The 14322-nt window shown below is 41.7% G+C and overlaps 1 protein-coding gene across 1 annotated transcript in view; it reads left to right on the top strand.

The window, feature by feature from the left end:
• Window positions 1-345: 345 nt before the first annotated feature.
• Window positions 346-14322, top strand: part of TMEM161B (transmembrane protein 161B) — a 28800-nt gene continuing 14823 nt past the window's right edge. Inside the window, exons 1-5 of the mRNA XM_083577288.1 lie at window positions 346-1109; window positions 7767-7870; window positions 9605-9688; window positions 10136-10233; window positions 11312-11468. Of these exons, the coding sequence (XP_083433414.1) occupies window positions 1107-1109; window positions 7767-7870; window positions 9605-9688; window positions 10136-10233; window positions 11312-11468 (446 nt within the window). The 5' untranslated portion in view covers window positions 346-1106. The remainder of the gene's footprint in view (window positions 1110-7766; window positions 7871-9604; window positions 9689-10135; window positions 10234-11311; window positions 11469-14322) is intronic.

The raw sequence follows: 14322 nt of genomic DNA, 5'->3' as shown, positions 1-14322 counted from the left end.
ATGAGCTCGTGCAATAATTTTGGTGTCCGCGTTAAGGAGCTGGGAGGCTCGCGGTTCTGCACGGGGGGGAAGCAACGCGCGCTGAGGCTCCTCGGGCGGGAAAGAGCCTCCTCCTCCTCCGCGGCCTTAGAATAACGGCAAACGTAGCAGGCGGCATGCGCGAGCCGCCCCCAACCGCCTTTCGCCTCAGCAGCTCGCGCGAGACTCCTAACCCGCCTCCCTCCGCTCCCCCTCCTTCCCCGGCACGAGACATGCCAGCCAAAACTTCCGGGTGTACGCACTTTCATACCAGGCGGCGGTTGGTTATAATGATGCGTGCGCACTCAGCCGCCCTTAGCGCTTCTCAGGGCGGCGCATGCGCTAATTGAATGCGCCACTCCGCTAGTCGTCTTCCCTCCCTCTCCCCTCATTGACTAGGTCTCTTATCTTGCTCTCGTTATTTGTCCATCTCTTCACACCGTTTTAAAAAGCCTAGCCTTTGCCAACGATCTTTGCACTTAGCAACCTAAGAGTAGCCGTCTTAAGGGGGGTTGTGGGGTTGGACGGACAGCGACCTGCAATACACACAGATAAGAATCCCAAGCGAGAGGCGTCCCCGCTTCACCTCAGACTATTTTTCTCGGACAGCAGAAAGGGCGACTCTGGTGACCTCCCATGTCACGTGACAGGGCTCCTGCCCTTGCTGCCCGGCATCGGGATGCCCTCCCTTGCGCCTGATAAAACAAATAATTCAAGAACAGCATCTTATGGGCGAAATGCATCCCCTTTCCGCTTAGTGTCTCGGTGTGAAGCAATTGCCTCTCCACCGCGACACGAACGCGGCGAAGCGGTGCGCCGCGAACTGAGAGGCTCTTTCTTTTTCAGGCGGATCTTCGGGGCAGCCCTGCTCGGGGTCCTTGTTCACCTGGGTCCCTGCGTGACCTCTGCAGGCTTTGGGAGGCGTGAGCCGGGCATTAGAAACCGGCGTTAGCTGGCGAGCGGGGTTCCGAGCGGCACCGGAGCCTCCCCGCGAGCATTCTGCGCTTCTCGGCTCGCGCGGGGAGGATTTATGAGCTGGGTGTGGGGAGAGCCCGCGAGGCGGCGGCGGCGGAGGCTCCTGGGGCAGCATGGTGAGTCTCTGGAGGGTGAGAACTCGGAGGGGAGAAGAGAGGCAGAGAGAGTTGGAAGTTCTCCCTAGAGCCGGTTGACCCTTTTAGGGCTTTCGGGACAAATCTTGTTTTTGAGGGCGAGGGCTGAAGCCGGAATAGGGGTGTTTGTGTGTGGGGAGAAGTCGGGGTGGGGAAGCTGTGGGCCTTTGGATGTTGCTGAACACCACCTTCTGTCCGCGCCAACCAGGATGGCCAGTGACTAGGGGTGATGGGAGCTGTAGCCCAGCAACATCTGCAGGGCCACAGGTTCCCCATCCCTGTTCCGAACTCCCACAATCCCTACCCTATGGACGTCAGCCCATCTTCTCCCTAACTGCCTACTTGGGGATGTGGGGTTGCCTGTTTTCAGATATCCGTGTGCAACCTCACAGAAGGGCAGTGGTGGCCACCAACTGGGATGAATTTAAAAGAGGACCAAGCAAATTCGTGGCTATCTCCTGCCAACCTAGCAGTTCGAAAGCACATCAAAGTGCAAGTAGATAAATCGGTACCATTCCGGCGGGAAGGTAAACGGTGTTTTCATGCGCTGCTCTGGTTCGCCAGAAGCGGCTTAGTCATGCTGGCCACATGACCTGGAAGCTCTACGCCGGCTCCCTTGGCCAATAAAGCGAGATGAGCGGCGCAACCCCAGAGTCGGTCATGACTGGACCTAATGGCCAGGGGTCCCTTTACCTTACTGATGGCTATGCCCTTGCCTCCACAGGGAGAGGCAGCGAATGCTTTTGGATGCCAGTTGCTGGCAAACATAGGGGTGAAGGTCCTGCGTGTGGGCTTCCCACAGGCAGCTGCTTGGCCACTGTGAACAAGATGCTGGGCCAAATGGGGGCAACTGTGCTAATCTAGTAGGCTCTTCTTAGGTTATTTTAGGGAAGCGTGGCCACATGTGTTCTCCTTTTTCCAGTGTGGGTGGACTTTCTAGGTGGGGTGGGTGAGGCCTAGTTTCATCTGACCAGCCACAGGGCCCAGGCCTGCTGATAAGACATTGTTCCTGTTGAGGTGTTCCTGCTCTTCATTTGTGATTCAGGGACAGTCAATTGATCAAGCTCAATGGAATGCATAATGTGTGTGTGCACTGAAAACAAAGAAATCACCAAGTCAATGGATATAGTCAACCTGAAACTACAAATTTATCCAGATTTCCACCTATTCTAATATATACCCTATGAAAAAATATAGTTGGATATTTGCTAGTTGAGAACTGATTTGGCTGAATCTAATCCATTTAATATTGCTGTTCTTAAATATAAGCACAAGCTGTTAGGCTGGATAAAAAGGGCATATAAATGTGCTGAAATAGCAATTCCACCTCACCTGCTTCTGTGATGAAGGCAGTTGTCTCCTTGTACCATACTTGATAATTTCACTTGGAAATATACATAAGTATGAGAATGAGCACTAGTGGTATTGGTACAATTACAATTGGGGGGGGGGATTGCCTGCAGATGGCACCTGTGGTAGTATGCATTCCAGATTTCAGTGACCCAACCACTGCTGAATGAGTGGTCAGCCTATGTTGTTTCAGTGACCTGCAAGCCCTTCTGTAAAACTTCAAAGAAAAAAAATCAACTTCATATATGTGTTTCAAATCATCCTGAATATCACTTCTTATACTCCATTACCTAGATTTGCCACCAAGCATACACTGAGTCATGGTGTCCTATGAAATCTCTGCTCTTTCCCAACTGTATTTGTGTGATGTGTCATATATGTGTTTTGCAAACGTATTTGCCACATTCGCACCATGTAAGCTTTACATGTACACCTAAAAATATTAGTGGAAAATGAACCCAAGTGTATATGGGATAGTTTACCCCATTAAATACCATTAGTCATAGTTAAGTGAGATTGCCATACCACTGAAACTGGATGCCTCAACTGTTGGGAGAGGACAGCTATCAACCACTTAAGCACATTGCTTGTGACCTTCCAAAAGCACCCATTTATTTGCTGTTGGAAAAAGAATGCGGTATTGCTTCCAATCTAGTGATGAAAGTCATTTATTTATTTGTTATTTTTATAGTATGCTTAAAATTGTTCTGTAGCGTTAAAAACAATAAAATTAAATAAATTGCAAAAAAAAAAAAATCCGAAACAAAAAATCAACAAACCAGCAGGATGAAAAACAAATAAAAACATGTAGTATGCTCTAGAGTTCTTCATTGTAATTTCAGGTGTATTGTCCTTCAGTTGTCAACTTGAAAGTGAGAACTGAGACCTTAGTTATCCACTGAAAAGTATTTTTTGGTACTTTTGGAGTAAAACCCTGCAATAAACTGGATTCTCCTAATATTAGGCCAGCACTGGTGAATGTTTCCTGAAACACGGTATTGTGACCAGCTGAGTGGATGCCCACCGATGTAGATCTGAAAGGGAAGGGTTTCTCGTCTTACGTTAACCTTATGGTTTGAAAATCACTGCTGCACATCTCTTTTCTAGTTTGCTGTTTAGACCAGGTCCTGTATTTCAACATGGCTCATTCCATGCTATTGTTGCCCTGTTGGGGAACTGGGGTGATCCTGGCATGGAAAGGAGCAATATTTTCAACTCCCTTTCACATGGCCCAAAGCTTCTGAAACCACAGAAGAGATGCAAGAAAGAGCCAGGCTACAGAGAATCCCATGCTGTTGAGACTGTTGAAAGAGCTTTAGAATTCATACTACATATTATCTTTAGGGGCAAAACTTCTTAATGTAGGCATGATAAATGTTGCATGAGCTATATCGTACTTTAAGAACCTCTTAGCCAGTGGTGTTTGAGAAACTAGGTCACTAAGCAGCAGTCTTCTGAACTACTTATTATCTTCCATTGATTTAGACTGTGGGAAGCAGCCTTGTACAACTGGAACCTAGTGAATCCTGCTAGGACCTGTTTAGTTTCTGTTTTCAGCCTGGACTTGAGGATCTGTTGCCTTTCAGCAGAGCAAGGATGCCAGCTCCCAGATTTCCAGCTCTACAGTGCCATTGGTTGCTACCCATGCTATGAGTTAAATTTGTATATAATTTATATAATAGATTTACATTTTCTACCTTTTGGGGGCAGTGGGAGTGTGGTAGACCTGTCACACTTCATCATTAGGAAGAGAAGCAGAACATTCCTAAAGTTTAACACTGAATACTCCTGTTCACGCACCTTGACACACAAATACTGCCTGCAAATGTATCTCTCTCTAATGCTTATATGAGATCTAACCGTATTTTTCGCTCCATAAGACGCACCTGACTATAAGACACACCTAGTTTTTAGAGGAGGAAAGGGGGAAAGCCCTGTTTTTTTGGGGATCAGTTCACAGTTGTGCAGCTTCTTTTGCAAAGGGGAAAATCCCCTTTTTTGAGGATCGGCTCAAAGTTGTTGAGCTTACTTTGCAAAGGGAAAAAATCCTGTTTTTATGGGGTTCAACTCACAGTTCTGCAGATTCTTGAGGAAAGGAAAGGGAGCCATTTCTACAGTTTCCAGACATATAATCTAATCAGCCGGTCACATGTCACTGGGGAAACAAACAGCCTCCGTCTGCAGAACATTCAACAATGGAGGCCTGGGCAAGGGGGCGGGGCCGGAAAGGGAGCCAGCGATCGACCACACATTCGCGCCATAAGACGCACAAACATTTCCCCTTGCTTTTTAGGAGGAATAAAGTGTGTCTTATGGAGCGAAAAATATGGTAAGTCATAATCAGAGTAGATTCATTGAAATCAATAGCCTGATTTAATTTAATTGATTTCAGGGGGTATATTCTGAGTATGGCTAATGTTGACTTTCGTCCTCTGTATTCCCATCTTCCCATGACCATTGTCCGTGCTGGCTGGATCTGATGAAAATTGTAGTCCAAGAACATCTAAAGGGTAGTCTACCCTTGATGAGGAGAAGCTGTATGAATCAACCCTGAAATGTTAAACTCGAGAGTACTTAATATTCCTAAAGGGTTGGTGCTTATAGTGAAGCTGTTGTTGTTTTTGTTAGAGAAACTACTAATGCTGCATTGCAAATAGTTTTGAAACTGAGTTTCAAAAGCAGCGTCCCGAATCAGCCCTGTAGTCATGTTATTTCTAAAGAGCAATATAAAAATCTGAGAAATAGTGCTGTTGTGCTCTGCATTTCACCTTATACATTTTTCTCTCTGTTAACCTTGTTTCCCCCCTAGATCATGTCTTTCATATTTAACCTGTTTTGTCAATTGCTCTATGCTTACCACTTATCACAATGCCTTATCAGAATGTGGTTCCAAACTGTCTGACCTCTAGATATTGTTACAATGCAGCTGCTAAATTCTATTCAAAACAAAGTGCTGCAGCAAAAGTAAATATTAGGCATAATTGTGTGCAAACAATTTTCTTGCCCTTGAATAAGTTATTTCCTGGGGGCCTTTTATAGTCTGACTGTATTATGGTCACTATTTTTCCATGAAATCTCAGACTATGATTTATCATAGCACTGGGATGAAAAGTGTATACTATAGATTTACACAATAGTAATGTGTTCGGTTAGTAATAAAGTGATGTTTAGCAGTTGGTGAGCCTTGCTTTTTACCAATATTTTCGGGAAACATGGATTGCCAACTTGGGTATATAAGATGCTAAAAACATCTTGGGCAGTCTTCTCTCACTGTGAAGTAAAATGTTAGTCTGCTGCCTCTCAGATGGTGCACTATGCATGCCTAGCAGTTTTTTTTAATTCCAATATGCAGAAACGTGAATATGGGTTCCAAATGCCACATTAAACTAATAAATTTTGACTGGTGTTGGTTGCCAAATGCCATATATACTCGAGTATAAGCTGACTTTTTCAGCACATTTTTAATGCTGAAAAAGCCCCCCTGGCTTATACTCGAGTGAGGCGGGTGGCGGTGGCAGAGGGACAAGCAGCCCGAAAGGATCCTTTTCTCACTGCTTGTCCCACTGCCGCCCGCCTCTCACAAGGGCAGGCACAGGAGCCGCGGTTGGGAGAGGCGTTGCGCTGCGCTGTGCCTCTCCCAACTGCGGCTCCTATGCCTGCTCTTGCAGGCGGCAGAGGCAGCGGCGGAGGGATGAGCTGCCCGAAAGGAGTCCTTTTGGGCTGCTCCTTCCTCCTCCTCCACCTTTGCCACTGTCGGCGGTGGTGGAGGAGGAATGAGCAGCCCAAAAGATCCCTTTCGGGCTGCTTGTTCTTCCTCTGCTGCTGCTGCCACCACCAGGGTTGTGGTGTAGTGAACCGGCTTATACTCGAGTCAATAAGTTTTCCCAGTTTTTTTGTGCTAAAATTAGGTGCCCCGGCTTATATTCGTGTCGGCTTATACTCGAGTATATACGGTAAATCTTTTTTTTTTGCTGCTGCTGCATCACACTGTTGACTCATGTTAAGCTTGTGGTCCACCAAGACCCCTAGATCCTTTTTACATGTATTGCTAGTAAGCCAGGTGTCTCCCATCCTATATTTGTGCATCTGGTTCTTCCTGCCTAAGTGCAGGAAGTTTTTGTTTTGCTGCCTTTAGAATTGAGATACAACTTTTATGTGGATGGGGTGGGATGTGCATTCTCTGTCTTGCATTGGTAAATGGAGAACTGGAATGTGAACCTGATGTGTGATATGGTATGGTGCTTGGGGAACATTTTGTGTTTGCACACTTTCCTTTGTTAGCTGGAGAGCCTTTCTGGTTCCACCCACTGTGTGGCCCCTGGAAGATGGCCTTCTTTGAATTCAGCCCTTGAACCAAAAGAGTTTTCCCACCAGATATTTAGTCTCTGGTTTTTTCTTTGTTTTACTTCTTATTCCATATCTTTACTTCTTATTCACCCAACATAGATTTCTAAAGGCTTATAGGCATAAGACTTTGTGATGGAAATTACCACATGTATTCTAATTATGCAAATTCATCACTACAGTGTTTCACAGACCACATTGGAAAGTATTATACTCACAACCTCTTTATTTTATGCTGCAAGCTGGATATGCAGGTGTACAGCATGGTAGCATGTAACATTTCTTATTTTTTTTAAAAAAATAGTTTTTATTTACAAAATTGTTTTATTTATTAAAATGTCATTTTTATAGTTCAATTGCTTTGAAATATTTTATAGGAAGTGATTCATAAATGGTAATAAATGCAATAAATATGTGGGGAGCAGACTTGTCATGTGCCCAGGAGCAATGGTCAGTCACTCTCTTGAGTTTCCTATAGTAGGCACAGGTGTATCTGGGCTTCTGCATGTATTATGGATCAGCTCTAAATAACCAGTTTTTAAAGATAAAAGAGAGAATGGACCCAAGTCTGGAAGTTGTGACTTGTTTCTGACAAGTGACTAATTGCAAGCTTGGCCCAGGCAGGGTAAGAATTTGAACTGAGCATTCTCTGTCCCCCTTTAAAACACACTTTTAAAAGTAATGTTGGTGGTTATGTAATTTATTTGATCTTCAGAAATAGTGTCCTACAATGGAAAAACAGCTAGATGTGTGCTTTCTTTCCTAGAAAGCCATATTTCTGAATCCTTTATCAATGCCTTTATGGAGGGATTAGGACGAACAGTCGTAAGTTCACAGTTACAAAAACAACCCTGCAGTATATAAAGGTTCATTTTAGAACTGTAGGCTTTGAAATATAAAAAAATGTTCCTGCATGTTAACATACATTGGCTTATTCCTCCACAGGGTGTGATAGGTGTGCAGCTGGTGGTTACCATGGTGATGGCTAGTATTATACAGAAGATCATACCTCACTACTCTCTGGCGCGGTGGCTTCTCTGTAGTGGCAGGTAAGATAAGGGCAACAAATTGAACGTCTGACAAAGTGGGTTCTAGCCCATGAAAGCTTATACCATAATACCACTGATAAGACTATAAGGTGTTGTTGTAATTGCCCAATTCTGTAATGCATTTGCGTTTACCTAGAAACAAATCATAGTGATGTGCAGATCTTGAAAGTTTGGCTTTCAGTAGAATAGTCACTTTCAATCTTTTAAAGTCATTTGGAGATTTATCACTGTACTGTAACTTCAGATGAAATTGAGTAATACATGGTATGCTTAGTTATACTACTGTGTATCTTAATGAACATAACTCTTGGCAGGGTTCTTGCTGCAGACTATTCTGTTCCATCTAAGTTCCTCTTAATCCTGTGGCAACATATTTCTTCCTTAAGTGCCTGTAATAAAATACAGTTTCTCCTATAGTTGAAATACGAAGTTGAAAATGAAGGAAAGAAGCGGGATAGTTTATTCACAAAACAAGCTGTTGTTAGGAGCAAGTATACTATTTGTGATACATTTCTTAGTGATCTGGATCACAATAGTTCAAGATTAGTCATAAATTTCCATTTGGATGTGTTCTTTTCCTTGTGGGTTGTCTTGTCAACAGATAGTTCTGAAAAAATGGTGAAGTATTAGCAACATAATCCCCTAGCTTGCAGACTATTCTGATATAAATGTTCTGAAATTCCAGATAGCAAGAATTAATCTTTTTTTAAAAAAAATATTCCCATAGTAAGAAATCAGTTAAAGATGTTGATTAAATAATTCCACATCTAGTTCAAACAAAATCACTTTAAAATGTGTGATGTCGAGGTGTTCAGTTGATTGGTTTTACAAGTAATAACTAATGATTTTCCCATTCACCTTAAATTGAATTGATTATTCAAGTAAGGATTGTATGAGCCAGGTGGCTGGATGGGAAATGCAAGGAAGGATTGTGGGAGCTGCTTGTTCTAGAGAATTGCCTAAACATCTCACTAGAGAGGATAGGTAGAAGCACAAATTAGGCAGAGGGGATGATATAGTTGCATTGACCCTTGCTTGGTGTTAAAACAACAGCATTTTGTTGGTCCATCATGGACTCTTATAGAGATTTTTACAGCTGCTCCTGGGTATTCATGGGGACTGTCATAGAATATTGGAAGTCCTGATATTAATTTAGCTGCAGTAGTGAAAATATTGCATGTTGCCAGTGGTTATTTTTGCATAGCAACACAACCCTTTTCTGTTTTGTTCTGAACTCTTAATAACCAAGTTACTCAGAATGTGGGATTTTGGTTTCAGAAGCTGTTTGAAAGGGTGAAAATGTTGAAAATGTAGGCAAATGGCAAAAAGGTGGGGTTTGGGCAGAAATGAAGAGTGTGATTGCTCTGCCCCCCACTCCAGTCACCAGAGGCTTTTGGTAGTCACTGTGTGCTTTTAAAACTATTTTTGAACCTCATTAGTTGAGTCACAGCACTTTTAAACTGATACCTTTGAAGCTCCTTATGTGCGTTTCTGTAACATAGTAAGCTACTCTTTTGAAACCTCAATGTACAAAAGTGACACCAGTTTGGAAGCTCATTCTGATAACGGGCTATCTACTACAGGGCAACATTTATGTAAGGCAGTATGTGACATATGATAACATCAGCTTGAAATCAGGAATTTTGTGAATGAACAAGAAAGCAAATTCTTTTATATTTAGTCTGACAAACACCTGTATTTCTCTTGGTACCTGCTTCTTCAAAAATCTGGTAGCTTGCGATGGTATCTGCATCCCACAGAAGAAGAATTACGTATTCTTGCCGGGAAACAACAAAAAGGAAAAAGCAAGAAAGATAGGTAAGTAAGCAATATGAGCCCGTCACTGTTTTTCAACCTCTGTCTCCTAGCTAGAAAATGGGGATGACTATTTGCTATTCCAATTACTCTTTGAAAATGAAGAAAAATACTGTTCTACATATGGAAAACTGGATGGATGGATGTGCACATCTGCCCCCCAATACACATAGAATAGAATAGACTCTCTAAGGTATTTGCCTTCTCTCCACCATTATCCTCATATTGAGTATGGCTTATAAATTTTGTTTGTTTACTGTAGGAGTGGCTAACTCTTCTTTTGCGGCCCTGATCCAAACCATTTTTCTCACTCCCTCCGACTCCACCAACTTTGGCTGCTGATGCTAAATAAATCACACACATAGAGAGAGAAAGAAGGAGAGGGAGACCTGGTAACTTTGATGGCACTCAACATATGGAATGGTTTTTATGATGTGTCTCTCTTTACAGGAAATATAATGGTCATATTGAAAGCAAACCGCTAACCATTCCAAAAGACATTGATCTTCATCTGGAAACAAAGTCTATTACTGAAATAGATGCATTAGGTAAGGGTCTGAGACCATTATAAACTGCATGGTGTCACAATTGTGTATGCTTTAATCCTAAATGTATGGTGGTGTCCAAAGAGAGCTACATTCCAGGTTTGTTTAGGTACTTTCTTGTAGAACAAACATTTTCAAAGGTGCAAATTAGCCTTTTTTGAATTTCAAATCTGGCCCCTGTTTTAAAAGCATCTGGTTTCTAAACAATGACTTGCAATATTAGTGGAGAACTTGGGAGGTGAAGGGTAAGCTCATTATAGCTGTCCCTAACTTTGCATAGTAAATTGTGTAAGTTGAGAAATGAATTCCATGTAACAACCATTATTTGTTTTACAGCCAGTTTCAGATAAATCATGAAGGGAGGAAGCTGTTTTAAGTTTTACATTGGAAATATTTACTTCACTTTGAGCATCAGTGCATGTTGGAGGAGGACTTTCTGATGGCATACAGAAAGGGCTCCAATCAGCATCATTTTAGAGAGAAAAGACCCACTATACATTGTAGGCTAAACTTAAAGTTTTTAAGCTGTACCAAGATGATACTGATATCAAACTGGTCATGGTAGTTCTCATAGAGTTATGTATTTGATGGCAGGTAGAACACACACTTTGCATGGATGCAATCTTGATCAGTCCATGGCATCGTCAGATAAAATGCCTGTGGTTGCAGAGCTGGGGAACACCCCTGTTTGTGATCCTGGCAAGCCATTGCTAATCAGAGTAGGCTGTATGAGACTGGATGGAGCAGTAGTGTAGCTAGGTATAATAAAGCAGTGAATCCATTTGAACTGGATTCAAGGAGCAATATTCTCCTTGCCAGAAAGCTTATGCCTTCTATTTGGTGTATCTGGATATTCTAGCTATTTTCGGCATTTTGTGATTGGTCTTCTATTAACCTAATTATAGCTGAAAGTTGTTGTTGGTTTTTTATTTTTTATTATTTTTAAGAAAACAACAATGAAAGGTTGATAACTGCAGTTCATGTATGGACATCCTTGGTGTATTTGAAACTCTAGGAACCACAGATGCTAAAAATGTTTTCTGCTTGTATTTCAGTTACTAAGTAACCATTTATATTTCAGCCTTGCATTATTTTCCTGAATATCAGTGGCTGGTGGACTTCACAGTTGCGGCTACAGTGGTATATTTGGTTACTGAAGCCTACTACAGCTGGGTGAAGCCCTCACAAGAAATGAATATCAGTATAGTCTGGTGTCTGCTTGTTCTGGCTTTTGCAATGTATCCTTTTACAGTGTCACAACTGTTCTGTATGACTGCTTAAAAGAAGATCTAATGTTCTGTGAAACACGCAGGAGATAATTTGTTGCTTTTAATTGAATCATAGGAAGTCTTATGGTAGTGTTCATCTAAAGCATGCATAATTCATTATTACATAGTGCATTATTCTGTATGAAAGAAGTTTTCTTTGTCCAGAAGCATAGCCAACATCTACAAGACATGCACAGTACTGTGCAGCAATGCTAAGCTTCTGCTTGCTGGTCCTGGCAGTGGTGACTGGATAGTACCAAAGAGGTGTTTAAAGAATGCTGAAACAGTCTTGCATGGCCTGCCTATATTTTGCAGAGACAGAGTAAGTTGCAAATAAGTTGTTGAGCCTCACGCCAAGCCTCCCTGCTCCGTCTTGTTCTGGATATTTTTGGCTTTAAAAATTACTTTGTATGTTTTAGGTCTACACAGAATTCTTTGTCAGGATGGCTTCTGTTCACAGTGATAAGATTTGTAAGAAGGCTGAGTAAATACCCTTGCTTTCTAATGTCCCCCCCCCTCCGTCTAGTGCTAGTGATTGACATTGCTGCTCATGTATTGATAAATAGTCTTTTATGATTTGTTTGCTGACATAAGTAGAATAAATCATATTTCTAGTTTTAGGTTTCAGGTTTTCTGCAAGATGCTGGTTTTAATGTCTTTATTGTAAGATATGTTAACTAAACAATGCACTATAAAACTGTCCTATTTATGGCTGTAAAATCTTAGCCTAGATCTTGTTTTGTAATTATTTGCATAGGGAGAGATCCAAAATTGTAACATTTTGTTAGACTCTAAATACAAACTTGTACTAAATAATTGGGCTGCAACAAAATGAGGGCTTCTGCCTACAGCTGCCTATATTGCACAGCATGCAGCAAAAGTCATAGTTATGAATAACATATACTAAAAGGAGCACTTGTGTTCAGACTGCTATTGTAGAAGAGTACCACCAGCAGCAATCTATATATAGCTCTTTTTCTCTCCTTTGTAAAAAGATCTCAGCATGTGCCAGCCTCTGCTTATCTGCAGGCTTGCTGTCAAAGAGGAGACCCTGCAAAAAATACTGCAGCATTTAGGGTAGGGAATGAAAAAAAGTCAAATTGCTGATTGCTATCTCTTAGTTGCATAGATTGTCCTAAAAACTATTATTTTGCATTCTCTTGAAGCTTTAGACATGCTTTAACTTAAGACATTTGCTAACTTTGAAAAAGAATAGCACTGCATTATCTACTGGATAGCTCAGTCGGTTAGATAATTGGCTGATAATGCCAAGGTTGCAGGTTCGATCTCCATAAGGGAGATCTGCATATTCCTTCATTGCAGGGGGGTAGATTAGATGATCCTCAGAGCCCTTTCCAACTCTATGATTCTATGCTGGCTACACCCACCCACACTCACAACCTCTCATATTATATGGAATGAGATCTCCATTGAAGAGTTTTTTGCACTAGTTTGCATCCCTTGTTGCTGAAATCTGTCTTCTCAACCATAACTTACCCACCCAAAAAACCCAGATGGATATATGGGCAAAAAAATATGAAGAATCTGACAGCGCTCAAAAGGTGGTGGCACCAGTTGTATGTAGCAGCCATCTTTGTACTCCAATCTGGAAAACTCCTGCAGCTTCTGTACGTTGTCACATAATTAAGAAAACAGACCATTGCTGCTTCTGTAACAAGTGCTGGTCAAACAGCTTTCTGAAGAGAAGCTTCATAATGAGTCTAAACTGGTTGAAGCAGAGGAGGCAGAGTTCAGTACAAGATGTTGGTGTCTCTTGAGCTGATAAAGTCAAATGAAATAAAATATTCGCAGTGTTCCTTGTACGTGGATAGCGGTTTAATCAGTGTAGTTCATGGCTAAAATAATATTTACCTTTACGCTATGAATCAAATAAATGCCCAATAGGAGGTGGCATTCTTAAGTATGCATACTGAAATGTGCTTTGGGCATTGTTGACTAATGAATCCCCAGGCCATAGAGTGTATGTACGTTCAAATTCTGATGTACATTATATTAAGAATCAGTATGGATTGATACAGCTAATAAGTGCTTGTTTGTGCTCTTTAAAGTGTTGCTTCAATAGTGATATGTCTGCATTAGTTGACTAACAGTCAGTACTGTATTGTGTTCTTGATTTTCTTTTTTTTAATGAAAACTCATTATGTTATTTAAACTATTTTAAAGTCTTTTGGAAACTGATGATAGTGTGATTAATAGAGGAAAAATGATTGTGCTATCAAGTTCATGTTTTGTGTTCAACTTCTGCATAAATTTGTTAAATTCTGGAGTTTCTGATCAGAAAGGCTGTAAGCTTTAATATCCTAATATCTCAATTTAATTCCAGCTTCCTTTAAAATAAGTGAAATTAATATTCAACGGTACAAAAAGCTTGTTTGGTTTCTACAAAATTGTTGGTTTTGGATGTAACTTGAGAGAAATCAAACTTTGTTAAGATCAACTCCTTTTATACTTCATTTCTGAATAAATCCTTGGTGCTAGCTCTCTTTAAATACATCTCTTTAATAGGCAAATTGGAAGTTGTATCTAATTGTGTCTCTCTGGTGATGGGAGGCTCGTTGTTTCGAAAATGGCTTCCATTAGTGGTAAGGGGGGATGGAGTTGGTTTTAATTTATACCCTCTGCACCACCCAATCTACTCCAGGGAGTTTGGAGACCCTTAGGAAAACCGGGAGTCACGCAGGGGATGCCCCTTCCCTCACAAACCCTTCCACCAGTGGAAACTTCTGCGGAATTAAGCAGCCTTCCATCAGCAGAGAGAAATAGACAATTAGATACAAACCAGGATCTGAGCAGCTAGATGCAC

Source organism: Podarcis filfolensis, assembly GCF_964270895.1.
Source record: "Podarcis filfolensis genome assembly, chromosome: 11".
In the NCBI taxonomy this organism is placed as follows: domain Eukaryota; kingdom Metazoa; phylum Chordata; class Lepidosauria; order Squamata; family Lacertidae; genus Podarcis; species Podarcis filfolensis.
Note: the sequence above shows the minus strand (reverse complement) of the source record. Positions and strands in the feature narration are given on the sequence as shown.